This window comes from Oncorhynchus kisutch, unplaced genomic scaffold, assembly GCF_002021735.2.
Source record: "Oncorhynchus kisutch isolate 150728-3 unplaced genomic scaffold, Okis_V2 Okis06b-Okis10b_hom, whole genome shotgun sequence".
NCBI lineage: Eukaryota > Metazoa > Chordata > Actinopteri > Salmoniformes > Salmonidae > Oncorhynchus > Oncorhynchus kisutch.
The window spans coordinates 19,037,647-19,065,146 of record NW_022261983.1 but is presented as its reverse complement, the minus strand read 5'-3'; the positions used below and the strand labels follow the sequence as shown (position 1 = coordinate 19,065,146).

General features: G+C 47.9%; 2 protein-coding genes across 11 annotated transcripts in view; both read right to left on the bottom strand.

Moving 5' to 3' along the window:
* Window positions 1–195: 195 nt before the first annotated feature.
* Window positions 196–2,713, bottom strand: LOC116359887 (uncharacterized). Its single transcript, XM_031813768.1, has 3 exons — window positions 2,588–2,713; window positions 2,170–2,375; window positions 196–2,037 (listed from the first exon to the last, which is right to left on the bottom strand). The coding sequence occupies exons 1-3, from the start codon at window positions 2,711–2,713 to the stop codon at window positions 1,575–1,577; spliced, it is 795 nt and encodes a 264-aa protein (XP_031669628.1). The 3' UTR covers window positions 196–1,574.
* The window catches only part of LOC109883743 (trinucleotide repeat-containing gene 6A protein), an 88,432-nt gene continuing 63,474 nt past the window's right edge, over window positions 2,543–27,500 (bottom strand). For all 10 annotated transcript variants that reach the window (XM_031813869.1, XM_031813871.1, XM_031813868.1 and 7 more), the window contains 7 exons: window positions 21,836–22,009; window positions 20,238–20,375; window positions 13,690–13,797; window positions 13,039–13,251; window positions 8,571–8,644; window positions 5,476–5,615; window positions 2,543–4,839 (listed from right to left, as the gene is read on the bottom strand). In XM_031813869.1, the coding sequence (XP_031669729.1) occupies window positions 4,488–4,839; window positions 5,476–5,615; window positions 8,571–8,644; window positions 13,039–13,251; window positions 13,690–13,797; window positions 20,238–20,375; window positions 21,836–22,009 (1,199 nt within the window). In that variant the 3' untranslated portion in view covers window positions 2,543–4,487. The remainder of the gene's footprint in view (window positions 4,840–5,475; window positions 5,616–8,570; window positions 8,645–13,038; window positions 13,252–13,689; window positions 13,798–20,237; window positions 20,376–21,835; window positions 22,010–27,500) is intronic.

Here is a 27,500-nt window from a genome sequence, read left to right as displayed (position 1 = left end):
AGGAGAGGAGAGGAGAGGAGAGGAGAGGAGAGGAGAGGAGAGGAGAGGAGAGGAGAGGAGAGGAGAGGAGAGGAGAGGATAGGAGCGGAGAGGAGAGGAGATGAAGAGGAGCTGAGGAGAGGAGGAGAGCAATACAGTCAAGGAACGCAACGTCAAAACACAAACTAGGAGAGGAGGAGGAGGAGGAGAGAGGAGGAGGAGGAGAGGAGATGTGGAGGAGGGAGGGAGGAGGAGGAGAGATGTGGAGGGGAAGGAGAGGAGATGAGGAGGAGGAGGAGAGGAGGAGGAGCAATACAGTCAAGGAACACAACGTCAAAACACAACTAGGAGAGGAGAGGAGGAGGAGGGAGGAGAGGAGGAGAGGAGAGGAGCAATTCAGTCAAAGAACGCAACGTCAAAACACACCAACTAGGAGAGGAGAGGAGGAGGAGGGAGGAAAGGAGAGGAGGAGGAGGAGGAGGAGAGGAGATTGTAGGAGGAGGAAGGAGGAGGAGAGATGTGGAGGGAGGAGAGGAGGAGGAGGAGGAGGAGAGGAGGAGGAGCAATACAGTCAAGGAACGCAACGTCAAAACACACAACTAGGAGAGGAGAGGAGGGAGAAGAGGAGAGGAGAAATTCAGTCAAGGAACGCAACGTCAAAACACACAACTAGGAGAGGAGAGGAGAGGAGAGGAGAGAGGAGAGGAGAGGAGAGGAGAGGAGAGGAGAGGAGAGGAGAGGAGGAGGGGGAGAGAGGAGAGGAGAGGAGAGGAGAGAGGAGAGGAGGAGGAGGAGAGGAGCAATTCAGTCAAAGAACGCAACGTCAAAACACACAACTAGGAGAGGAGAGGAGAGGAGAGGAGAGGAGGAGAGGAGAGTCTGTTGTACGCTAATGCCTTTATAAAGGTATTCAATACAGTCAAGGAACACAACGTCAAAACACACAACTAGGAGAGGAGAAGAGGAGGAGGAGAGGAGAGGAGAGGAGAAGAAACACACAACTAGCAACTTCTACTAGTCCAATAAAACTCCTGGAGAGAAACAGTTGGATTATCTTAGTTTCTATAGATACTAAATGTAAGTAAAGAAATGAAGGTCCTAATGCCGACATCTCCTCCCTGTTTTGCAGCTCTCACACGCTGCGCGTCATCATAACTTAAAACAATCAATATGGTAAACAGCGGGGGTAAATCTAAACGCTCAGTTATTCAAATGAGTTGTGTTTACGACCACCGATAGGTTACATTCACCCCCCCCTCGCCCCCCCCCCAGCAGCGACCACAGACAGACCACCATCTAGGGAGGTACGAAGAAGAAGCCGAAACACAAAAAAAACACTATTATTGTGACACGGACAGAATTAAGCCCCTCCTCCCCGTGTCTGTAGTCCTTGTGATTGGCTACAATATGCATAGATACAGGGATCAGCTTTATGGTTCAGTCCCACTGACGTCACACACACACACTGGGAGGACAGTGGCGAGGAAGAGGAGGAGGAAGCACGTTGATTTCTCTACCTTTTCTTAAGACAGCATTGGGGGGGGGGCGGTGAAACCGCTGAGCTCTTCCAAGCAGGTATTTTGGCAAAGAACAAACTAACTCACACAACCAGAAGTCGTTTCAGTGCTAGAAGATGGATGCTTCCGACAAGGAGAGGATCTGGGGAGACACTGGCTCCATTTCAGGTCTAACCAGAACCACGGGCCAGGACACTGACCGACCCCCCAGTCAGGACACTGACCGACCCCCCCAGTCAGGACACTGACCGACCCCACAGCCAGGACACTGACCGACCCCACAGCCAGGACACTGACCGACCCCCCAGTCAGGACACTGACCGACCCCACAGCCAGGACACTGACCGACCCCACAGCCAGGACACTGACCGACCCCACAGCCAGGACACTGACCGACCCCACAGCCAGGACACTGACCGACCCCACAGCCAGGACACTGACCGACCCCACAGTCAGGACACTGACCGACCCCACAGTCAGGACACTGACCGACCCCACAGTCAGGACACTGACCGACCCCACAGTCAGGACACTGACCGACCCCCACAGCCAGGACACTGACCGACCCCACAGCCAGGACACTGACCGACCCCACAGCCGACCCCACAAGCCAGGACACTGACCGACCCCAGTCAGGACACTGACCGACCCCACAGTCAGGACACTGACCGACCCCACAGTCAGGACACTGACCGACCCCACAGCCAGGACACTGACCGACCCCACAGCCAGGACACTGACCGACCCCACAGCCAGGACACTGACCGACCCCACAGTCAGGACACTGACCGACCCCACAGCCAGGACACTGACCGACCCCACAGTCAGGACACTGACCGACCCCACAGTCAGGACACTGACGACCCCACAGTCAGGACACTGACCGACCCCCCACCAGATCAGAACATGGTTCCCAGAGGTTCAGCATCGTCTTCGTCCTCTATAGAGTTGTGGTACAGATTTTTTTCATTTTTTAAACATTTATTTTTTTTTATAGATTTTTTATTTAATTTTAATATTTTTTTTAGTATTTTTTCTTGTATAAAAAAAAAAAAAAAAAGTTTTTAAAATGAAGGAAGATGACCACCCACCTGTCGCCCTCCTAAGGGCCTGTAAACAAGAGGCCGTCGCCATAACAACCGGAGGCCGTCGCCATAACAACCGGAGGCCGGTCGCCATAACAACCGGAGGCCATAACAACCGGAGGCCGTCGCCATAACAACCGGAGGCCGTCGCCATAACAACCGGAGGCCGCCTCCATCACAACAATAGGCTGGTCTCTAACAACAAGTTCTGCCCCTGTTGTCATAGTGTCGTCGTCGTCCCCCCCCCCAGTCTGGCAGGGCGGGGCTCCAGTCACAGCTGAGATACAGTCCTTTACACTGAGCAGAGACTCACGTTCTCTACTTTTAAAACACAACATCGGTGCAAATACTTCTTTAAACATCGAAACGAGCCATAAATCAGCATCTCTATATCGTTAAACTGCTTCTCCACAATACCACCGGAAGGTATTTGTGCCAAGGCAGAGAGGAGAGCACACACACACACACACACACACACACACACACGCGCACACACACACACACACACACACACACACACACAGTAAGAACGTCCTTGAGTAAACAGCTACATTGGAACCTCTGTATTGCAGATTAAACACTGAGAGAAAAATAACGTTTCAGTGCAAAGTGGAAGCAAAACAACAACATGACAATAAAACAACAATGATTGGATTCCAATAACAGGGACCATGAATGAAATAGACAAAAGCTTTTCTGTGTCGGTTTTTTTTTTCGGTTTCAGTTTTGAAGCATAATAATAATAAGGCATTTTTTGCTGTCCTTCACATTATAGAATTGTCCTGCGTGATTCAAGTATACCAACTGATATGTGTGTTGTTTAGGAGGGCGGAAAAACAACGTGGATATATGTGCAGGGAAAAAAACAAACGTATTTTCCACAGGGTGACCCCCCCCCCCCCCCCCCCCCTACTTCCTGTAGTATTTTCCACAGGGTGACCCCCCCCCCCCTACTTCCTGTACGTATTTTCCAGGGTGACCCCCCCCTCTTCCTGTACGTATTTTCCACAGGGTGACCCCCCCCCCCCCCTACTTCCTGTAGTATTTTCCACAGGGTGACCCCCCCCCCCCTACTTCCTGTACGTATTTTCCAGGGTGACCCCCCCCCCTCTTCCTGTACGTATTTTCCACAGGGTGACCCCCCCCCCCCTACTTCCTGTACGTATTTTCCAGGGTGACCCCCCCCCTACTTCCTGTACGTAATTTCCACAGGGTGACCCCCCCCCCCCCTACTTCCTGTACGTATTTTCCACAGGGTGACCCCCCCCCCCCTACTTCCTGTACGTATTTTCCAGGGTGACCCCCCCCCTCTTCCTGTACGTATTTTCCACAGGGTGACCCCCCCCCCCCCTACTTCCTGTAGTATTTTCCACAGGGTGACCCCCCCCCCCCTACTTCCTGTACGTATTTTCCAGGGTGACCCCCCCCTCTTCCTGTACGTAATTTCCACAGGGTGACCCCCCCCCCTACTTCCTGTACGTATTTTCCACAGGGTGACCCCCCCACTTCCTGTATGTATTTTCCACGGGGTGACCCCCTCCCCCCTACTTCCTGTACGTATTTTCCACAGGGTGACCCCCCCCCCCCCCTACTTCCTGAATGTATTTTCCACGGGGTGACCCCACCCCCCCCCCCCCTACTTCCTGAATGTATTTTCCACGGGGGTGACCCCCTCCCCCCTAATTCCTGTATGTATTTTCCACAGGGTGACCCCCCCCCCCCCTACTTCCTGTATGTATTTTCCACGGGGTGACCCCCTTCTTGTATATTTGTAAGTGAGAAGGAGCCGTTTTGTTTTTTTGGTCTTGGACATTTTTTTCTTTGTGTTTTTGAGACTAATAACGATTCCAGACGACTCAGTCTGTCGTCACGCTGTCCAGCGTGCGACACTCGACTGACACGGGCTTTACATGGAGTCCCCGCCCCCTGTCAGGTGATCCACGGGGAGGAAGGAGCTGATTGGAGAAGGGCTGTTGATCCTCCCGCCCTCGCTGGCGCCCCATAGGCTAGTGGAATAGTTCAACCCGCCCCAAAGGGAGGAGCTATGGAGGTCGCTGCCGTTCCATTGACTGGGCTCCGGGGCGCGGCTGGGGAAGGGGTGGGAACCCTCCAAGGCTCCACCCATTCGGCTCTGAGAGGAGCCAATGGCCTGCCAGCCCGGGGAGGCAGCGGCCAATGACTGACCTTGTGCAAAGAAGCGGTTGATTTCCTCCTCACTGGCAAACTCAGCCAGAATGGTAGTGTTCCCTAGTACGCACCTGAGGAGAGAGAGAAGAGAGAGGGATGAAGAGGAGAGAGAGAGGGATGAAGAGGAGAGAGAGAAGAGAGAGAAGAGAGAGGGGTGAAGAGGAGAGAGAAAGGGCGATGAAGAGGAGAGAGAAAGGGCGATGAAGAGGAGAGAGAGGGCGATGAAGAGGAGAGAGAGAAGAGAGGAGAGAAGGCGATGAGAGGAGAGAGAGGGCGATGAAGAGGAGAGAGAGGGCGATGAAGAGGAGAGAGAGGCGATGAAGAGGAGAGAGAGGGCGATGAAGAGGAGAGAGAGGGCGATGAAGAGGAGAGAGAGGGCGATGAAGAGGAGAGAGAGGGCGATGAAGAGGAGAGAGAGGGCGATGAAGAGGAGAGAGAGGGCGATGAAGAGGAGAGAGAGGGCGATGAAGAGGAGAGAGAGGGCGATGAAGAGGAGAGAGAGCGAGGGATGAAGAGGAGAGAGAGCGAGGGATGAAGAGGAGAGAGAGGGCGATGAAGAGGAGAGAGAGGGCGATGAAGAGGAGAGAGAGCGAGGGATGAAGAGGAGAGAGAGCGAGGGATGAAGAGGAGAGAGAGCGATGAAGAGGAGAGAGAGCGAGGGATGAAGAGAAGGAGGGAGTTGCATTGTGTGTGTATAATTGTCTTACATGTGCAGACTCTTCTGTGCCTTGGCTGCCTCGTCCTTGGAGCTGTAACATACCACAGCATTGCCATGCGGCAGGTTGAGGTGGAATGTAATCAGAGGACCATGTTGCATACAGAGAGTCCTCAGAGTAGAACCATCCATCTGGAGAGAGGGAGAGGGAGAGGGAGAGGGAGAGGGAGAGGGAGAGGGAGAGGGAGAGGGAGAGGGAGAGGGAGAGGGAGAGGGAGAGGGAGAGGGAGAGGGAGAGGGAGAGGGAGAGGGAGAGGGAGAGGAGAGGAGAGGAGAGGAGGGAGAGGAGAAGTTAAGAAATGGAAGTAACAGCCTTGACAGTCACTAGTCCCTTGGTAGTCCTCCTAAAAGCAGCCAACCAGTCACTAGTCCCTTGGTAGTCCTCCTAAAAGCAGCCAACCAGTCACTAGTCCCTTGGTAGTCCTCCTATAAGCAGCCAACCAGTCACTAGTCCCTTGGTAGTCCTCCTATAAGCAGCCAACCAGTCACTAGTCCCTTGGTAGTCCTCCTATAAGCAGCCAACCAGTCACTAGCCCCTTGGTAGTCCTCCTATAAGCAGCCAACCAGTCACTAGTCGCTTGGTAGTCCTCCAACCAGTCACTAGCCCCTTGGTAGTCCTCCAACCAGTCACTAGTCCCTTGGTAGTCCTCCTAAAAGCAGCCAACCAGTCACTAGTCGCTTGGTAGTCCTCCAACCAGTCACTAGTCCCTTGGTAGTCCTCCTAAAAGCAGCCAACCAGTCACTAGTCCCTTGGTAGTCCTCCTAAAAGCAGCCAACCAGTCTCTTGGTAGTCCTCCAACCAGTCACTAGCCCCTTGGTAGTCCTCCTAAAAGCAGCCAACCAGTCACTAGTCCCTTGGTAGTCCTCCTAAAAGCAGCCAACCAGTCACTAGTCCCTTGGTAGTCCTCCTAAAAGCAGCCAACCAGTCACTAGTCCCTTGGTAGTCCTCCTAAAAGCAGCCAACCAGTCACTAGTCCCTTGGTAGTCCTCCTAAAAGCAGCCAACCAGTCACTAGTCCCTTGGTAGTCCTCCTATAAGCAGCCAACCAGTCACTAGTCCCTTGGTAGTCCTCCTATAAGCAGCCAACCAGTCACTAGTCCCTTGGTAGTCCTCCTATAAGCAGCCAACCAGTCACTAGCCCCTTGGTAGTCCTCCAACCAGTCACTAGTCCCTTGGTAGTCCTCCTAAAAGCAGCCAACCAGTCACTAGTCCCTTGGTAGTCCTCCTAAAAGCAGCCAACCAGTCACTAGTCCCTTGGTAGTCCTCCTATAAGCAGCCAACCAGTCACTAGTCCCTTGGTAGTCCTCCTATAAGCAGCCAACCAGTCACTAGTCCCTTGGTAGTCCTCCTAAAAGCAGCCAACCAGTCACTAGTCCCTTGGTAGTCCTCCAACCAGTCACTAGTCCCTTGGTAGTCCTCCTAAAAGCAGCCAACCAGTCACTAGCCCCTTGGTAGTCCTCCAACCAGTCACTAGTCCCTTGGTAGTCCTCCTAAAAGCAGCCAACCAGTCACTAGTCGCTTGGTAGTCCTCCAACCAGTCACTAGTCCCTTGGTAGTCCTCCTAAAAGCAGCCAACCAGTCACTAGTCCCTTGGTAGTCCTCCTAAAAGCAGCCAACCAGTCACTAGCCCCTTGGTAGTCCTCCAACCAGTCACTAGCCCCTTGGTAGTCCTCCAACCAGTCACTAGCCCCTTGGTAGTCCTCCTAAAAGCAGCCAACCAGTCACTAGTCCCTTGGTAGTCCTCCTAAAAGCAGCCAACCAGTCACTAGTCCCTTGGTAGTCCTCCTATAAGCAGCCAACCAGTCACTAGTCCCTTGGTAGTCCTCCTAAAAGCAGCCAACCAGTCACTAGCCCCTTGGTAGTCCTCCTAAAAGCAGCCAACCAGTCACTAGTCCCTTGGTAGTCCCCCTTAAAAGCAGCCAACCAGTCACTAGTCCCTTGGTAGTCCTCCTAAAAGCAGCCAACCAGTCACTAGTCCCTTGGTAGTCCTCCTATAAGCAGCCAACCAGTCACTAGCCCCTTGGTAGTCCTCCAACCAGTCACTAGTCCCTTGGTAGTCCTCCTAAAAGCAGCCAACCAGTCACTAGTCCCTTGGTAGTCCTCCTATAAGCAGCCAACCAGTCACTAGTCCCTTGGTAGTCCTCCTATAAGCAGCCAACCAGTCACTAGCCCCTTGGTAGTCCTCCAACCAGTCACTAGTCCCTTGGTAGTCCTCCTAAAAGCAGCCAACCAGTCACTAGTCCCTTGGTAGTCCTCCAACCAGTCACTAGCCCCTTGGTAGTCCCCCAACCAGTCACTAGTCCCTTGGTAGTCCTCCTAAAAGCAGCCAACCAGTCACTAGTCCCTTGGTAGTCCTCCAACCAGTCACTAGTCCCTTGGTAGTCCCCCAACCAGTCACTAGTCCCTTGGTAGTCCTCCTAAAAGCAGCCAACCAGTCACTAGTCCCTTGGTAGCCCTCCTAAAAGCATCAAACCATGTTTTCCCCATTTCATGACACTGTTGCACATTTGCTGTTGTAGCTAATATGTTGAATTATACAAAAGAGAGATTTTCTGTCCCCACTGGTCAAGTCAGAGTCAAGTCCTACAACACTGGTAGATAGTAGGCCAGAGTGTGTGTGTGTAAGTGTGTGTGTGTGTGTAAGTGCGTGTGTGTAAGTGTGTGTGTGTAAGTGCGTGTGTGTAAGTGTGTGTGTGTGTGTAAGTGCGTGTGTGTAAGTGTGTGTGTTTGTATAAGTGCGTGTGTGTAAGTGTGTGTGTGTAAGTGCGTGTGTGTAAGTGTGTGTGTTTGTATAAGTGCGTGTGTGTAAGTGTGTGTGTGTAAGTGTGTGTGTTTGTATAAGTGCGTGTGTGTAAGTGTGTGTGTGTGTTTGTATAAGTGCGTGTGTGTAAGTGTGTGTGTGTAAGTGTGTGTGTGTGTTTGTATAAGTGCGTGTGTGTAAGTGTGTGTGTGTGTTTGTATAAGTGCGTGTGTGTAAGTGTGTGTGTGTGTGTAAGTGTGTGTGTTTGTATAAGTGCGTGTGTGTAAGTGTGTGTGTGTAAGTGTGTGTGTTTGTATAAGTGCGTGTGTGTAAGTGTGTGTGTTTACCTGAGTTGTGAGATTCTTGAGAACGAGCCAGTTGGTTCTCCCTGAGCTGCTGCTACCGTCACTCCAACTACAACCTGAGTGGCAGGAGAGAACAGACGATTATTACCAAGACACACTTGATTTCCACTACAGGGCCAATCCGTACCCTACCGGCTCTGGGGGGGGCCAATCCGTACCCTACCGGCTCTGATGTTTGTTCTCCCATGATCCTTTGTGCCATGAACTATAGGCACCTTCGGAAAGTATTCAGACCCCTTGACCTTTTCCACATTTTGTTACGTTACAATTGTTTCCCCCCAATCCACACAATACCACATAATGGCATCACAACACCCCGTAATGGCATCACAACACCCCGTAATGACATCACACCACATAATGACATCACAATACCACATAATTTATTTATTTATTTATTTACCTTTATTTAACCAGGTAGGCAAGTTGAGAACAAGTTCTCATTTACAATTGCGACCTGGCCAAGATAAAGCAAAGCAGTTCGACAGATAAAACGACACAGAGTTACACATGGAGTAAAAACAAACATACAGTCAATAATGCAGTATAAACAAGTCTATATACAATGTGAGCAAATGAGGTGAGAAGGGAGGTAAAGGCAAAAAGGCCATGATGGCAAAGTAAATACAATATAGCAAGTAAAATACTGGAATGGTAGTTTTGCAATGGACGAATGTGCAAAGTAGAAATAAAAAGATAATGGGGTGCAAAGGAGCAAAATAAATAAATAAATTAAAATTAAATACAGTTGGGAAAGAGGTAGTTGTTTGGGCTAAATTATAGGTGGGCTATGTACAGGTGCAGTAATCTGTGAGCTGCTCTGACAGTTGGTGCTTAAAGCTAGTGAGGGAGATAAGTGTTTCCAGTTTCAGAGATTTTTGTAGTTCGTTCCAGTCATTGGCAGCAGAGAACTGGAAGGAGAGGCGGCCAAAGAAAGAATTGGTTTTGGGGGTGACTAGAGAGATATACCTGCTGGAGCGTGTGCTACAGGTGGGAGATGCTATGGTGACCAGCGAGCTGAGATAAGGGGGGACTTTACCTAGCAGGGTCTTGTAGATGACATGGAGCCAGTGGGTTTGGCGACGAGTATGAAGCGAGGGCCAGCCAACGAGAGCGTACAGGTCGCAATGGTGGGTAGTATATGGGGCTTTGGTGATAAAACGGATTGCACTGTGATAGACTGCATCCAATTTGTTGAGTAGGGTATTGGAGGCTATTTTGTAAATGACATCGCCAAAGTCGAGGATTGGTAGGATGGTCAGTTTTACAAGGGTATGTTTGGCAGCATGAGTGAAGGATGCTTTGTTGCGAAATAGGAAGCCAATTCTAGATTTAACTTTGGATTGGAGATGTTTGATATGGGTCTGGAAGGAGAGTTTACAGTCTAACCAGACACCTAAGTATTTGTAGTTGTCCACGTATTCTAAGTCAGAGCCGTCCAGAGTAGTGATGTTGGACAGGCGGGTAGGTGCAGGTAGCGATCGGTTGAAGAGCATGCATTTAGTTTTACTTGTATTTAAGAGCAATTGGAGGCCACGGAAGGAGAGTTGTATGGCATTGAAGCTTGCCTGGAGGGTTGTTAACACAGTGTCCAAAGAAGGGCCGGAAGTATACAGAATGGTGTCGTCTGCGTAGAGGTGGATCAGGGACTCACCAGCAGCAAGAGCGACCTCATTGATGTATACAGAGAAGAGAGTCGGTCCAAGAATTGAACCCTGTGGCACCCCCATAGAGACTGCCAGAGGTCCGGACAGCAGACCCTCCGATTTGACACACTGAACTCTATCAGAGAAGTAGTTGGTGAACCAGGCGAGGCAATCATTTGAGAAACCAAGGCTGTCGAGTCTGCCGATGAGGATATGGTGATTGACAGAGTCGAAAGCCTTGGCCAGATCAATGAATACGGCTGCACAGTAATGTTTCTTATCGATGGCGGTTAAGATATCGTTTAGGACCTTGAGCGTGGCTGAGGTGCACCCATGACCAGCTCTGAAACCAGATTGCATAGCAGAGAAGGTATGGTGAGATTCGAAATGGTCGGTAATCTGTTTGTTGACTTGGCTTTCGAAGACCTTAGAAAGGCACGGTAGGATAGATATAGGTCTGTAGCAGTTTGGGTCAAGAGTGTCCCCCCCTTTGAAGAGGGGGATGACCGCAGCTGCTTTCCAATCTTTGGGAATCTCAGACGACACGAAAGAGAGGTTGAACAGGCTAGTAATAGGGGTGGCAACAATTTCGGCAGATAATTTTAGAAAGAAAGGGTCCAGATTGTCTAGCCCGGCTGATTTGTAGGGGTCCAGATTTTGCAGCTCTTTCAGAACATCAGCTGAATGGATTTGGGAGAAGGAGAAATGGGGAAGGCTTGGGCGAGTTGCTGTTGGGGGTGCAGTGCTGTTGTCCGGGGTAGGAGTAGCCAGGTGGAAAGCATGGCCAGCCGTAGAAAAATGCTTATTGAAATTCTCAATTATGGTGAATTTATCAGTGGTGACAGTGTTTCCTATCTTCAGTGCAGTGGGCAGCTGGGGAGGAGGTGTTCTTATTCTCCATGGACTTTACAGTGTCCCAGAACTTTTTTGAGTTAGTGTTGCAGGAAGCAAATTTCTGCTTGAAAAAGCTAGCCTTGGCTTTTCTAACTGCCTGTGTATAATGATTTCTAGCTTCCCTGAACAGCTGCATATCACGGGGGCTGTTCGATGCTAGTGCAGAACGCCATAGGATGTTTTTGTGTTGGTTAAGGGCAGTCAGGTCTGGGGAGAACCAAGGGCTATATCTGTTCCTGGTTCTAAATTTCTTGAATGGGGCATGTTTATTTAAGATGGTTAGGAAGGCATTTTTAAAAAATATCCAGGCATCCTCTACTGACGGGATGAGATCAATATCCTTCCAGGATACCCCGGCCAGGTCGATTAGAAAGGCCTGCTCGCAGAAGTGTTTCAGGGAGCGTTTTACAGTGATGAGTGGAGGTCGTTTGACCGCTGACCCATTACGGATGCAGGCAATGAGGCAGTGATCGCTGAGATCTTGGTTGGAGACAGCAGAGGTGTATTTAGAGGGGAAGTTGGTTAGGATGATATCTATGAGGGTGCCCGTGTTTAAGGTTTTGGGGAGGTACCTGGTAGGTTCATTGATTATTTGTGTGAGATTGAGGGCATCAAGTTTAGATTGTAGGATGGCTGGGGTGTTAAGCATGTTCCAGTTTAGGTCGCCTAGCAGCACGAACTCTGAAGATAGATGGGGGGCAATCAGTTCACATATGGTGTCCAGAGCACAGCTGGGGGCAGAGGGTGGTCTATAGCAGGCGGCAACGGTGAGAGACTTGTTTTTAGAGAGGTGGATTTTTAAAAGTAGAAGTTCAAATTGTTTGGGTACAGACCTGGATAGTAGGACAGAACTCTGCAGGCTATCTTTGCAGTAAATTGCAACACCGCCCCCTTTGGCAGTTCTATCTTGTCTGAAAATGTTGTAGTTTGGAATTAAAACTTCAGAATTTTTGGTGGTCTTCCTAAGCCAGGATTCAGACACAGCTAGAACATCCGGGTTGGCAGAGTGTGCTAAAGCAGTGAATAGAACAAACTTAGGGAGGAGGCTTCTAATGTTAACATGCATGAAACCAAGGCTATTACGGTTACAGAAGTCGTCAAAAGAGAGCGCCTGGGGAATAGGAGTGGAGCTAGGCACTGCAGGGCCTGGATTCACCTCTACATCGCCAGAGGAACATAGGAGGAGTAGAATAAGGGTACGGCTAAAAGCTATGAGAATTGGTCGTCTAGAACGTCTGGAACATAGAGTAAAAGGAGGTTTCTGGGGGCGATAAAATAGCATCAAGGTATAATGTACAGACAAATGTATGGTAGGATGTGAATACAGTGGAGGTAAACCTAGGTATTGAGTGATGAAGAGAGAGATATTGTCTCTAGAAACATCGTTGAAACCAGGAGATGTCATTGCATGTGTGGGTGGTGGAACTAATAGGTTGGATAAGGTATAGTGAGCAGGACTAGAGGCTCTACAGTGAAATGACGGGACATCACAACACCCCGTAATGGCATCACAACACCCCGTAATGACATCACACCACATAATGGCATCACAACACCCCGTAATGGCATCACAACACCCCGTAATGACATCACAACACCCCGTAATGACATCACAACACCACGTAATGACATCACAATACCACATAATGACATCACAATACCCCATATTGTGATGTCATTACGGGGTATCGTTATTTTCCTGTAAAACGTAACAAGAAGAAGAAAAGGGGTCTGAATACTTTCTGAAGGTACTTCAGGTGTGTGAAACAGCTTGGTGTGAATTAGGCAACACACACACACATTTCCCCACAGACACACACACATACACACATTTACAGGCACACATTTCCCCACACACACACACACATACACACATTTACAGGCACACCCTTGTTTACAGGCAGTCTCACCAGGTGTGTATCTGGAGTCAGAGTGCCCCCAGCCCCCCAAGCGGAGAGGAGCTTCCCCCCAGGGTGGAGGGGGTTTCTGAGGGTGGCTGGTGAGGCCGGGAGGGGGGCGGGAAGGGGCTGAAAGACCTTTAGGAGCCAGAGGGACCTTCCACAGCTCATGGGCCAGAGATGAGTTGCACCCTCCTGGAGACCATTTAGACTCTCCGGACCTGACTGGAGAGGGAGGGAGAGGGGGGGGAGGAGAGGAGAGAGAGGGGAGGAGAGGGGGAGAGAGGGGGGGAGGAGAGGAGAGGGGGAGAGAGGGGGGGAGGAGAGGGGGAGAGAGGGGGGGGAGGAGAGGGGGAGAGAGGGGGAGGAGAGTGGGAGAGAGGGGGGGAGAGAGAGAGAGGGGGAGAGAGAGGGGGAGGGGGGAGAGAAGAGAGGGGGGGAGAGAGAGGGGGAGGAGAGGGAGGAGGGGAGAACAGTCCATAAGGTGGTAAATGACCTGAATTGATAATGACAGAGGGGAGGGTTAGAGGGGGTTAGACCTACCCGTAGTGGGGAGGGTTAGACCTACCCGTAGTGGGGAGGGTTAGAGGGGGTTAGACCTACCTGTAGAGGGGAGAGTTAGACCTACCCGTAGTGGGGAGGGTTAGATGGGGTTAGACCTACCCGTAGTGCTTTGTGTTGTACTGGTGAGTGAACCACTGTGGCTGGAGGCACGACTAGATGACCAGGCACTGTTAGAAGGCATCGTGGTGTTCAGAGATGAGGATGGTCCTGGAGAGCGAGAGAGAAGAGAGAGACAGAGGAGAGAGCGAGAGCGAGAGAAAAAAGAGAGGAGAGAAAGGAGAGAGAAAGGAGAGAGAAAGGAGAGAAAAAGAGAGAAAAAGAGAGAGACACAGTTACCACCGGCCAGAACAATAGACTCCAAAAGCAGGGATGAAATGAAGCTAGTCCACTAGCCTGAGGACAGACCGGGTTAGTTGACTGACTGTAGAAGTACAAATCATCAAGTCAGGGATATTCAATAGTGCTGAGCGATTAAACAACATTTCACTTATTTTAGGTTTTTAAACAAACAAATGACCGCCATTGGTTCAAATATTTGAATTCCATTTCAGATAAAGTTGTAGTTTCTCGTGTGATGTAGTAGGGAGTTGTAGTTTCGAGAGATAAATCAGATCCAGTCTGAACTGTGAGATGTAGTAGGGAGTTGTAGTTTCTCGAGAGATAAATCAGATCCAGTCTGAACTGTGTGATGTAGTAGGGAGTTGTAGTTTCTCCAGAGATAAATCAGATCCAGTCTGAACTTCTATATATATATATATATAAACTAATGTAATATATAATATATCTATATAAACTAATGTAATATATAATATATCTATATAAACTAATGTAATATATAATATATCTATATATAAATCTAATGTAATGTATATAAATCTAATGTAATATGTATATATAATATATAAATCTAATGTAATATGTATATACAGTGCCTTGCGAAAGTATTCGGCCCCCTTGAACTTTGCGACCTTTTGCCACATTTCAGGCTTCAAACATAAAGATATAAAACTGTATTTTTTTGTGAAGAATCAACAACAAGTGGGACACAATCCTGAAGTGGAACGACATTTATTGGATATTTCAAACTTTTTTATCAAATCAAAAACTGAAAAATTGGGCGTGCAAAATTATTCAGCCCCCTTAAGTTAATACTTTGTAGCGCCACCTTTTGCTGCGATTACAGCTGTAAGTCGCTTGGGGTATGTCTCTATCAGTTTTGCACATCGAGAGACCGACATTTTTTTCCCATTCCTCCTTGCAAAACAGCTCGAGCTCAGTGAGGTTGGATGGAGAGCATTTGTGAACAGCAGTTTTCAGTTCTTTCCACAGATTCTCGATTGGATTCAGGTCTGGACTTTGACTTGGCCATTCTAACACCTGGATGTTTATTTTTGAACCATTCCATTGTAGATTTTGCTTTATGTTTTGGATCATTGTCTTGTTGGAAGACAAATCTCCGTCCCAGTTCTCTTCCAGAATGTCCTGTATTTGGCTCCATCCATCTTCCCATCAATTTTAACCATCTTCCCTGTCCCTGCTGAAGAAAAGCAGGCCCAAACCATGATGCTGCCACCACCACCATGTTTGACAGTGGGGATGGTGTGTTCAGGGTGATGAGCTGTGTTGCTTTTACGCCAAACATAACGTTTTGCATTGTTGCCAAAAAGTTCAATTTTGGTTTCATCTGACCAGAGCACCTTCTTCCACATGTTTGGTGTGTCTCCCAGGTGGCTTGTGGCAAACTTTAAACAACACTTTTTATGGATATCTTTAAGAAATGGCTTTCTTCTTGCCACTCTTCCATAAAGGCCAGATTTGTGCAATATACGACTGATTGTTGTCCTATGGACAGAGTCTCCCACCTCAGCTGTAGATCTCTGCAGTTCATCCAGAGTGATCATGGGCCTCTTGGCTGCATCTCTGATCAGTCTTCTCCTTGTATGAGCTGAAAGTTTAGAGGGACGGCCAGGTCTTGGTAGATTTGCAGTGGTCTGATACTCCTTCCATTTCAATATTATCGCTTGCACAGTGCTCTTCGGGATGTTTAAAGCTTGGGTAATCTTTCTGTATCCAAATCCGGCTTTAAACTTCTTCACAACAGTATCTCGGACCTGCCTGGTGTGTTCCTTGTTCTTCATGATGCTCTCTGCGCTTTTAACGGACCTCTGGGACTATCACAGTGCAGGTGCATTTTTACGGAGACTTGATTACACACAAGGGATTGTATTTATCATCATTAGTCATTTAGGTCAACATTGGATCATTCAGAGATCCTCACTGAACTTCTGGAGAGAGTTTGCTGCACTGAAAGTAAAGGGGCTGAATAATTTTGCACGCCCAATCTTTCAGTTTTTGATTTGTTAAAAAAGTTTGAAATATCCAACAAATGTCGTTCCACTTCATGATTGTGTCCCACTTGTTGTTGATTCTTCACAAAAAAATACAGTTTTATATCTTTATGTTTGAAGCCTGAAATGTGGCAAAAGGTCGCAAAGTTCAAGGGGGCCGAATACTTTCGCAAGGCACTGTATATATACTTATTTAGGTCTCTGGTCTACATAGAGGACAGTGTCCTGTCAGGTCTCTGGTCTATGTAGAGGACAGTGTCCTGTCAGGTCTCTGGTCTACATAGAGGACAGTGTCCTGTCAGGTCTCTGGTCTACGTAGAGGACAGTGTCCTGTCAGGTCTCTGGTCTACGTAGAGGACAGTGTCCTGTCAGGTCTCTGGTCTACGTAGAGGACAGTGTCCTGTCAGGTCTCTGGTCTACGTAGAGGACAGTGTCCTGTCAGGTCTCTGGTCTACGTAGAGGACAGTGTCCTGTCAGGTCTCTGGTCTACGTAGAGGACAGTGTCCTGTCAGGTCTCTGGTCTACGTAGAGGACAGTGTCCTGTCAGGTCTCTGGTCTACGTAGAGGACAGTGTCCTGTCAGGTCTCTGGTCTACGTAGAGGACAGTGTCCTGTCAGGTCTCTGGTCTACGTAGAGGACAGTGTCCTGTCAGGTCTCTGGTCTACGTAGAGGACAGTGTCCTGTCAGGTCTCTGGTCTACGTAGAGGACAGTGTCCTGTCAGGTCTCTGGTCTACGTAGAGGACAGTGTCCTGTCAGGTCTCTGGTCTACGTAGAGGACAGTGTCCTGTCAGGTCTCTGGTCTACGTAGAGGACAGTGTCCTGTCAGGTCTCTGGTCTACGTAGAGGACAGTGTCCTGTCAGGTCTCTGGTCTACGTAGAGGACAGTGTCCTGTCAGGTCTCTGGGTCTACGTAGAGGACAGTGTCCTGTCAGGTCTCTGGTCTACGTAGAGGACAGTGTCCTGTCAGGTCTCTGGTCTACGTAGAGGACAGTGTCCTGTCAGGTCTCTGGTCTACGTAGAGGACAGTGTCCTGTCAGGTCTCTGGTCTACGTAGAGGACAGTGTCCTGTCAGGTCTCTGGTCTACGTAGAGGACAGTGTCCTGTCAGGTCTCTGGTCTACGTAGAGGACAGTGTCCTGTCAGGTCTCTGGTCCACGTAGAGGACAGTGTCCTGTCAGGTCTCTGGTCCACGTAGAGGACAGTGTCCTGTCAGGTCTCTGGTCTACGTAGAGGACAGTGTCCTGTCAGGTCTCTGGTCTACGTAGAGGACAGTGTCCTGTCAGGTCTCTGGTCTACGTAGAGGACAGTGTCCTGTCAGGTCTCTGGTCTACGTAGAGGACAGTGTCCTGTCAGGTCTCTGGTCTACGTAGAGGACAGTGTCCTGTCAGGTCTCTGGTCTACGTAGAGGACAGTGTCCTGTCAGGTCTCTGGTCTACGTAGAGGACAGTGTCCTGTCAGGTCTCTGGTCTACATAGAGGACAGTGTCCTGTCAGGTCTCTGGTCTACATAGAGGACAGTGTCCTGTCAGGTCTCTGGTCTACATAGAGGACAGTGTCCTGTCAGGTCTCTGGTCTACATAGAGGACAGTGTCCTGTCAGGTCTCTGGTCTACATAGAGGACAGTGTCCTGTCAGGTCTCTGGTCTACATAGAGGACATTGTCCTGTCAGGTCTCTGGTCTACATAGAGGACAGTGTCCTGTCAGGTCTCTGGTCTACATAGAGGACAGTGTCCTGTCAGGTCTCTGAGGTGGTCTACGTAGAGGACAGTGTCCTGTCAGGTCTCTGAGGTGGTCTACGTAGAGGACAGTGTCCTGTCAGGTCTCTGGTCTACATAGAGGACAGTGTCCTGTCAGGTCTCTGGTCTACATAGAGGACAGTGTCCTGTCAGGTCTCTGGTCTACATAGAGGACAGTGTCCTGTCAGGTCTGGTCTACATAGAGGACAGTGTCCTGTCAGGTCTCTGGTCTACATAGAGGACAGTGTCCTGTCAGGTCTCTGGTCTACATAGAGGACAGTGTCCTGTCAGGTCTCTGGTCTACATAGAGGACAGTGTCCTGTCAGGTCTCTGGTCTACATAGAGGACAGTGTCCTGTCAGGTCTCTGGTCTACATAGAGGACAGTGTCCTGTCAGGTCTCTGGTCTACATAGAGGACAGTGTCCTGTCAGGTCTCTGGTCTACATAGAGGACAGTGTCCTGTCAGGTCTCTGGTCTACATAGAGGACAGTGTCCTGTCAGGTCTCTGGTCTACGTAGAGGAGAGTGTCCTGTCAGGTCTCTGGTCTACATAGAGGACAGTGTCCTGTCAGGTCTCTGAGTGGTCTACAGAGGACAGTGTCCTGTCAGGTCTCTGGTCTACATAGAGGACAGTGTCCTGTCAGGTCTCTGGTCTACATAGAGGACAGTGTCCTGTCAGGTCTCTGGTCTACATAGAGGACAGTGTCCTGTCAGGTCTCTGGTCTACATAGAGGACAGTGTCCTGTCAGGTCTCTGGTCTACATAGAGGACAGTGTCCTGTCAGGTCTCTGGTCTACATAGAGGACAGTGTCCTGTCAGGTCTCTGGTCTACATAGAGGACAGTGTCCTGTCAGGTCTCTGGTCTACATAGAGGACAGTGTCCTGTCAGGTCTCTGGTCTACATAGAGGACAGTGTCCTGTCAGGTCTCTGGTCTACATAGAGGACATTGTCCTGTCAGGTCTCTGGTCTACATAGAGGACAGTGTCCTGTCAGGTCTCTGGTCTACATAGAGGACAGTGTCCTGTCAGGTCTCTGGTCTACATAGAGGACAGTGTCCTGTCAGGTCTCTGGTCTACATAGAGGACAGTGTCCTGTCAGGTCTCTGGTCTACATAGAGGACATTGTCCTGTCAGGTCTCTGGTCTACATAGAGGACAGTGTCCTGTCAGGTCTCTGGTCTACATAGAGGACAGTGTCCTGTCAGGTCTCTGGTCTACATAGAGGACAGTGTCCTGTCAGGTCTCTGAGGTGGTCTACGTAGAGGACAGTGTCCTGTCAGGTCTCTGGTCTACATAGAGGACAGTGTCCTGTCAGGTCTCTGGTCTACATAGAGGACAGTGTCCTGTCAGGTCTCTGGTCTACATAGAGGACAGTGTCCTGTCAGGTCTCTGGTCTACATAGAGGACAGTGTCCTGTCAGGTCTCTGGTCTACATAGAGGACAGTGTCCTGTCAGGTCTCTGGTCTACATAGAGGACAGTGTCCTGTCAGGTCTCTGGTCTACATAGAGGACAGTGTCCTGTCAGGTCTCTGAGGTGGTCTACGTAGAGGACAGTGTCCTGTCAGGTCTCTGGTCTACATAGAGGACAGTGTCCTGTCAGGTCTCTGGTCTACATAGAGGACAGTGTCCTGTCAGGTCTCTGGTCTACATAGAGGACAGTGTCCTGTCAGGTCTCTGGTCTACATAGAGGACAGTGTCCTGTCAGGTCTCTGGTCTACATAGAGGACAGTGTCCTGTCAGGTCTCTGGTCTACATAGAGGACAGTGTCCTGTCAGGTCTCTGAGGTGGTCTACGTAGAGGACAGTGTCCTGTCAGGTCTCTGGTCTACATAGAGGACAGTGTCCTGTCAGGTCTCTGGTCTACATAGAGGACAGTGGTCCTGTCAGGTCCTCAGGTCTCTGGTCTACATAGAGGACAGTGTCCTGTCAGGTCTCTGGTCTACATAGAGGACAGTGTCCTGTCAGGTCTCTGGTCTACATAGAGGACAGTGTCCTGTCAGGTCTCTGGTCTACATAGAGGACAGTGTCCTGTCAGGTCTCTGGTCTACATAGAGGACAGTGTCCTGTCAGGTCTCTGGTCTACATAGAGGACAGTGTCCTGTCAGGTCTCTGGTCTACATAGAGGACAGTGTCCTGTCAGGTCTCTGGTCTACATAGAGGACAGTGTCCTGTCAGGTCTCTGGTCTACATAGAGGACAGTGTCCTGTCAGGTCTCTGGTCTACATAGAGGACAGTGTCCTGTCAGGTCTCTGGTCTACGTAGAGGAGAGTGTCCTGTCAGGTCTCTGGTCTACATAGAGGACAGTGTCCTGTCAGGTCTCTGAGGTGGTCTACAGAGGACAGTGTCCTGTCAGGTCTCTGGTCTACATAGAGGACAGTGTCCTGTCAGGTCTCTGGTCTACATAGAGGACAGTGTCCTGTCAGGTCTCTGGTCTACATAGAGGACAGTGTCCTGTCAGGTCTCTGGTCTACATAGAGGACAGTGTCCTGTCAGGTCTCTGGTCTACGTAGAGGACAGTGTCCTGTCAGGTCTCTGAGGTGGTCTACGTAGAGGACAGTGTGTGTTACCTGTCAGGTCTCTGAGGTGGTCTATGTGGCGGACGGTGTTGATGGAGAGGTTGTTGATGACACTACCAGGGGTCACGAAAGGGTCAGTCTCAGGGTCGATGTTGGGGTAACCTTTCCATGGCTCCCCGGGCCGGAACTCTGGGGAGGGACATACAGGAATAGAGAGTGAGGGGGGGGGGGGGTCTGGAGAGAGACATACAGGAATAGAGAGTGGAGGGGGGGGGGGGTCTGGAGAGAGACATACAGGAATAGAGAGGGGGGGGGTCTGGAGAGAGACATACAGGAATAGAGAGTGAGGGGGGGGGGGGGGGTCTGGAGAGAGACATACAGGAATAGAGAGTGGAGGGGGGGGGGGGGGGTCTGGAGAGAGACATACAGGAATAGAGAGTGGAGGGGGGGGGGGGGGTCTGGAGAGAGACATACAGGAATAGAGAGGGGGGGGTCTGGAGAGAGACATACAGGAATAGAGAGTGAGGGGGGGTCTGGAGAGAGACATACAGGAATAGAGAGTGGAGGGGGGGGGTCTGGAGAGAGACATACGGGAATAGAGAGTGGGGGGGGGGTCTGGAGAGAGACATACAGGAATAGAGAGTGAGGGGGTGTCTGGAGAGAGTTATACAGGAATAGAGAGTGAGGGGGGGGGTCTGGAGAGAGTTATACAGGAATAGAGAGGGGGGGGGGGTCTGGAGAGAGACATACAGGAATAGAGAGGGGGGGGGGTCTGGAGAGAGACATACAGGAATAGAGAGTGAGGGGGGGGGGTCTGGAGAGAGACATACAGGAATAGAGAGTGAGGGGGGGGTCTGGAGAGAGTTATACAGGAATAGAGAGTGAGGGGAGGGGGGGGGGGTCTGGAGAGAGACATACATGAATAGAGAGTGAGGGGGGGTCTAGAGGGAGACATACAGGAAGAGAGAGTGAGGGGGGGTCTAGAGAGAGACATACATGAATAGAGAGTGAGGGGGGGTCTGGAGAGAGTTATACAGGAAGAGAGAGTGAGGGGGGGGTCTGGAGAGAGACATACAGGAAGAGAGTGAGGGGGGGTCTGGAGAGAGTTATACAGGAATAGAGAGTGAGGGGGGGTCTGGAGAGAGTTATACAGGAATAGAGAGTGAGGGGGGGTCTGGAGAGAGACAAAGGAATAGAGAGTGAGGGGGGTCTGGAGAGAGTTATACAGGAATAGAGAGTGAGGGGGGGTCTGGAGAGAGTTATACAGGAATAGAGAGTGAGGGGGGGTCTGGAGAGAGTTATACAGGAATAGAGAGTGAGGGGGGGTGGTCTGGAGAGAGACATACAGGAATAGAGAGTGAGGGGGGGGGGTCTGGAGAGAGTTATACAGGAATAGAGAGTGAGGGGGGGTCTGGAGAGAGTTATACAGGAATAGAGAGTGAGGGGGGGGTCTGGAGGGAGACATACAGGAATAGAGAGTGAGGGGGGGGTCTGGAGAGTTATACAGGAATAGAGAGTGAGGGGGGGGGGTCTGGAGAGAGTTATACAGGAATAGAGAGTGAGGGGGGGTCTGGAGAGAGTTATACAGGAATAGAGAGTGAGGGGGGTACTGAGAGTGTGAGAGTGTGAGTGTGTGTGTGTGTGCATACCTGGGGGCCAGGTAACATTGGTGTTTCCATGGGGGGATTTGGCACGAGGGGGCCAGCTGTCGCCCACCGAACCCATTGATTGGCCGGGAGAGCTTAGGGGGGCGGAGCCAGCAGACAGGAAGTCATAGGGACCGAAGGGAGAATCCTCCAGACGCAGCCCAGACGACATGGCACCTGGAGACACAAACACACTGTTATATAAACACACACACCACATCCAATAACCCAGAGCACCAGGAGACACACCTTGCATTCTAGATAGATCAGTCAGTCAGTCAGCACCTAAATAACTATTATTACCTGTAGATCAGTCAGTCAGCTCCTAAATAACTATTATTACCTGTAGATCAGTCAGTCAGCCAGCTCCTAAATAACTATTATTACCTGTAGATCAGTCAGTCAGTCAGCTCCTAAATAACTATTATTACCTGTAGATCAGTCAGTCAGTCAGCTCCTAAATAACTATTATTACCTGTAGATCAGTCAGTCAGTCAGCTCCTAAATAACTATTATTACCTGTAGATCAGTCAGTCAGCTCCTAAATAACTATTATTACCTGTAGATCAGTCAGTCAGCCAGCTCCTAAATAACTATTATTACCTGTAGATCAGTCAGTCAGTCAGCTCCTAAATAACTATTATTACCTGTAGATCAGTCAGTCAGTCAGCTCCTAAATAACTATTATTACCTGTAGATCAGTCAGTCAGTCAGCTCCTAAATAACTATTATTACCTGTAGATCAGTCAGTCAGTCAGCTCCTAAATAACTATTATTACCTGTAGATCAGTCAGTCAGTCAGCTCCTAAATAACTATTACCTGTAGATCAGTCAGTCAGCCAGCACCTAAATAACTATTATTACCTGTAGATCAGTCAGTCAGTCAGCTCCTAAATAACTATTATTACCTGTAGATCAGTCAGTCAGTCAGCTCCTAAATAACTATTATTACCTGTAGATCAGTCAGTCAGCTCCTAAATAACTATTATTACCTGTAGATCAGTCAGTCAGCCAGCACCTAAATAACTATTATTACCTGTAGATCAGTCAGTCAGTCAGCACCTAAATAACTATTATTACCTGTAGATCAGTCAGCACCTAAATAACTATTATTACCTGTAGATCAGTCAGTCAGCCAGCTCCTAAATAACTATTATTACCTGTAGATCAGTCAGTCAGTCAGCTCCTAAATAACTATTATTACCTGTAGATCAGTCAGTCAGCTCCTAAATAACTATTATTACCTGTAGATCAGTCAGTCAGTCAGCTCCTAAATAACTATTATTACCTGTAGATCAGTCAGTCAGTCAGCTCCTAAATAACTATTATTACCTGTAGATCAGTCAGTCAGCTCCTAAATAACTATTATTACCTGTAGATCAGTCAGTCAGTCAGCTCCTAAATAACTATTATTACCTGTAGATCAGTCAGTCAGTCAGTCAGCTCCTAAATAACTATTATTACCTGTAGATCAGTCAGTCAGTCAGTCAGCTCCTAAATAACTATTATTACCTGTAGATCAGTCAGTCAGTCAGTCAGCTCCTAAATAACTATTATTACCTGTAGATCAGCCAGCCAGCTCCTAAATAACTATTATTACCTGTAGATCAGTCAGTCAGTCAGCTCCTAAATAACTATTATTACCTGTAGATCAGTCAGTCAGTCAGCTCCTAAATAACTATTATTACCTGTAGATCAGTCAGTCAGTCAGTCAGCTCCTAAATAACTATTATTACCTGTAGATCAGTCAGTCAGTCAGCTCCTAAATAACTATTATTACCTGTAGATCAGTCAGTCAGTCAGCTCCTAAATAACTATTATTACCTGTAGATCAGTCAGTCAGTCAGCTCCTAAATAACTATTATTACCTGTAGATCAGTCAGTCAGTCAGCTCCTAAATAACTATTATTACCTGTAGATCAGTCAGTCAGCTCCTAAATAACTATTATTACCTGTAGATCAGTCAGTCAGTCAGCTCCTAAATAACTATTATTACCTGTAGATCAGTCAGTCAGTCAGCTCCTAAATAACTATTATTACCTGTAGATCAGTCAGTCAGTCAGCTCCTAAATAACTATTATTACCTGTAGATCAGTCAGTCAGTCAGCACCTAAATAACTATTATTACCTGTAGATCAGTCAGTCAGTCAGCTCCTAAATAACTATTATTACCTGTAGATCAGTCAGTCAGTCAGCTCCTAAATAACTATTATTACCTGTAGATCAGTCAGTCAGTCAGCTCCTAAATAACTATTATTACCTGTAGATCAGTCAGTCAGTCAGCTCCTAAATAACTATTATTACCTGTAGATCAGTCAGTCAGTCAGCTCCTAAATAACTATTATTACCTGTAGATCAGTCAGTCAGTCAGCTCCTAAATAACTATTATTACCTGTAGATCAGTCAGTCAGTCAGCTCCTAAATAACTATTATTACCTGTAGATCAGTCAGTCAGTCAGCTCCTAAATAACTATTATTACCTGTAGATCAGTCAGTCAGTCAGCTCCTAAATAACTATTATTACCTGTAGATCAGTCAGTCAGTCAGCTCCTAAATAACTATTACCTGTAGATCAGTCAGTCAGCCAGCACCTAAATAACTATTATTACCTGTAGATCAGTCAGTCAGTCAGCTCCTAAATAACTATTATTACCTGTAGATCAGTCAGTCAGTCAGCTCCTAAATAACTATTATTACCTGTAGATCAGTCAGTCAGCTCCTAAATAACTATTATTACCTGTAGATCAGTCAGTCAGCCAGCACCTAAATAACTATTATTACCTGTAGATCAGTCAGTCAGTCAGCACCTAAATAACTATTATTACCTGTAGATCAGTCAGCACCTAAATAACTATTATTACCTGTAGATCAGTCAGTCAGCCAGCTCCTAAATAACTATTATTACCTGTAGATCAGTCAGTCAGTCAGCTCCTAAATAACTATTATTACCTGTAGATCAGTCAGTCAGCTCCTAAATAACTATTATTACCTGTAGATCAGTCAGTCAGTCAGCTCCTAAATAACTATTATTACCTGTAGATCAGTCAGTCAGTCAGCTCCTAAATAACTATTATTACCTGTAGATCAGTCAGTCAGCTCCTAAATAACTATTATTACCTGTAGATCAGTCAGTCAGTCAGCTCCTAAATAACTATTATTACCTGTAGATCAGTCAGTCAGTCAGTCAGCTCCTAAATAACTATTATTACCTGTAGATCAGTCAGTCAGTCAGTCAGCTCCTAAATAACTATTATTACCTGTAGATCAGTCAGTCAGTCAGTCAGCTCCTAAATAACTATTATTACCTGTAGATCAGCCAGCCAGCTCCTAAATAACTATTATTACCTGTAGATCAGTCAGTCAGTCAGCTCCTAAATAACTATTATTACCTGTAGATCAGTCAGTCAGTCAGTCAGCTCCTAAATAACTATTATTACCTGTAGATCAGTCAGTCAGTCAGTCAGCTCCTAAATAACTATTATTACCTGTAGATCAGTCAGTCAGTCAGCTCCTAAATAACTATTATTACCTGTAGATCAGTCAGTCAGTCAGCTCCTAAATAACTATTATTACCTGTAGATCAGTCAGTCAGTCAGCTCCTAAATAACTATTATTACCTGTAGATCAGTCAGTCAGTCAGCTCCTAAATAACTATTATTACCTGTAGATCAGTCAGTCAGTCAGCTCCTAAATAACTATTATTACCTGTAGATCAGTCAGTCAGTCAGCTCCTAAATAACTATTATTACCTGTAGATCAGTCAGTCAGTCAGCTCCTAAATAACTATTATTACCTGTAGATCAGTCAGTCAGTCAGCTCCTAAATAACTATTATTACCTGTAGATCAGTCAGTCAGTCAGCACCTAAATAACTATTATTACCTGTAGATCAGTCAGTCAGTCAGCTCCTAAATAACTATTATTACCTGTAGATCAGTCAGTCAGTCAGCTCCTAAATAACTATTATTACCTGTAGATCAGTCAGTCAGTCAGCTCCTAAATAACTATTATTACCTGTAGATCAGTCAGTCAGTCAGCTCCTAAATAACTATTATTACCTGTAGATCAGTCAGTCAGTCAGCTCCTAAATAACTATTATTACCTGTAGATCAGTCAGTCAGTCAGCTCCTAAATAACTATTATTACCTGTAGATCAGTCAGTCAGTCAGCTCCTAAATAACTATTATTACCTGTAGATCAGTCAGTCAGTCAGCTCCTAAATAACTATTATTACCTGTAGATCAGTCAGTCAGTCAGCTCCTAAATAACTATTATTACCTGTAGATCAGTCAGTCAGTCAGCTCCTAAATAACTATTATTACCTGTAGATCAGTCAGTCAGTCAGCTCCTAAATAACTATTATTACCTGTAGATCAGTCAGTCAGTCAGCTCCTAAATAACTATTATTACCTGTAGATCAGTCAGTCAGTCAGCTCCTAAATAACTATTATTACCTGTAGATCAGTCAGTCAGTCAGCTCCTAAATAACTATTATTACCTGTAGATCAGTCAGTCAGTCAGCTCCTAAATAACTATTATTACCTGTAGATCAGTCAGTCAGCTCCTAAATAACTATTATTACCTGTAGATCAGTCAGTCAGCTCCTAAATAACTATTATTACCTGTAGATCAGTCAGTCAGTCAGCTCCTAAATAACTATTATTACCTGTAGATCAGTCAGTCAGTCAGCTCCTAAATAACTATTATTACCTGTAGATCAGTCAGTCAGTCAGCTCCTAAATAACTATTATTACCTGTAGATCAGTCAGTCAGTCAGCACCTAAATAACTATTATTACCTGTAGATCAGTCAGTCAGTCAGCTCCTAAATAACTATTATTACCTGTAGATCAGTCAGTCAGTCAGCTCCTAAATAACTATTATTACCTGTAGATCAGTCAGTCAGTCAGCTCCTAAATAACTATTATTACCTGTAGATCAGTCAGTCAGTCAGCTCCTAAATAACTATTATTACCTGTAGATCAGTCAGTCAGTCAGCTCCTAAATAACTATTATTACCTGTAGATCAGTCAGTCAGTCAGCTCCTAAATAACTATTATTACCTGTAGATCAGTCAGTCAGTCAGCTCCTAAATAACTATTATTACCTGTAGATCAGTCAGTCAGTCAGCTCCTAAATAACTATTATTACCTGTAGATCAGTCAGTCAGTCAGCTCCTAAATAACTATTATTACCTGTAGATCAGTCAGTCAGTCAGCTCCACACACACACTGAGAGACGTCCCAGGCTTGGACACACACACTGAGAGACGTCCCAGGCTTGGACACACACACTGAGAGACGTCGCAGGCTTGGACACACACACTGAGAGACGTCGCAGGCTTGGACACACACACAGAGACGTCCCAGGCTTGGACACACACTGAGAGACGTCCCAGGCTTGGACACACACTGAGAGACGTCCCAGGCTTGGACACACACACTGAGAGACGTCCCAGGCTTGGACACACACTGAGAGACGTCCCAGGCTTGGACACACACTGAGAGACGTCCCAGGCTTGGACACACATTGAGAGACGTCCCAGGCTTGGACACACACAGAGACGTCCCAGGCTTGGACACACACACTGAGAGACGTCCCAGGCTTGGACACACACTGAGAGACGTACCAGGCTTGGACACACACAGAGACGTCCCAGGCTTGGACACA

Excerpts from the sequence above, each read along its gene's own strand:
- LOC116359887 (XM_031813768.1), bottom strand. The coding sequence starts at position 2,713 with ATGGCGACGGCCTCCGGTTGTTATGGCCTCCGGTTGTTATGGCGACCG. Across the intron at positions 2,376-2,587 it reads GGCCCTTAGGAGGGCGACAG|TGTCCTGACTGTGGGGTCGT; the intron begins GTGGGTGGTCAT and ends GGGGTCGGTCAG. Across the intron at positions 2,038-2,169 it reads GTCAGTGTCCTGACTGTGGG|GTCGGTCAGTGTCCTGACTG; the intron begins GTCGGTCAGTGT and ends CTGGCTGTGGGG.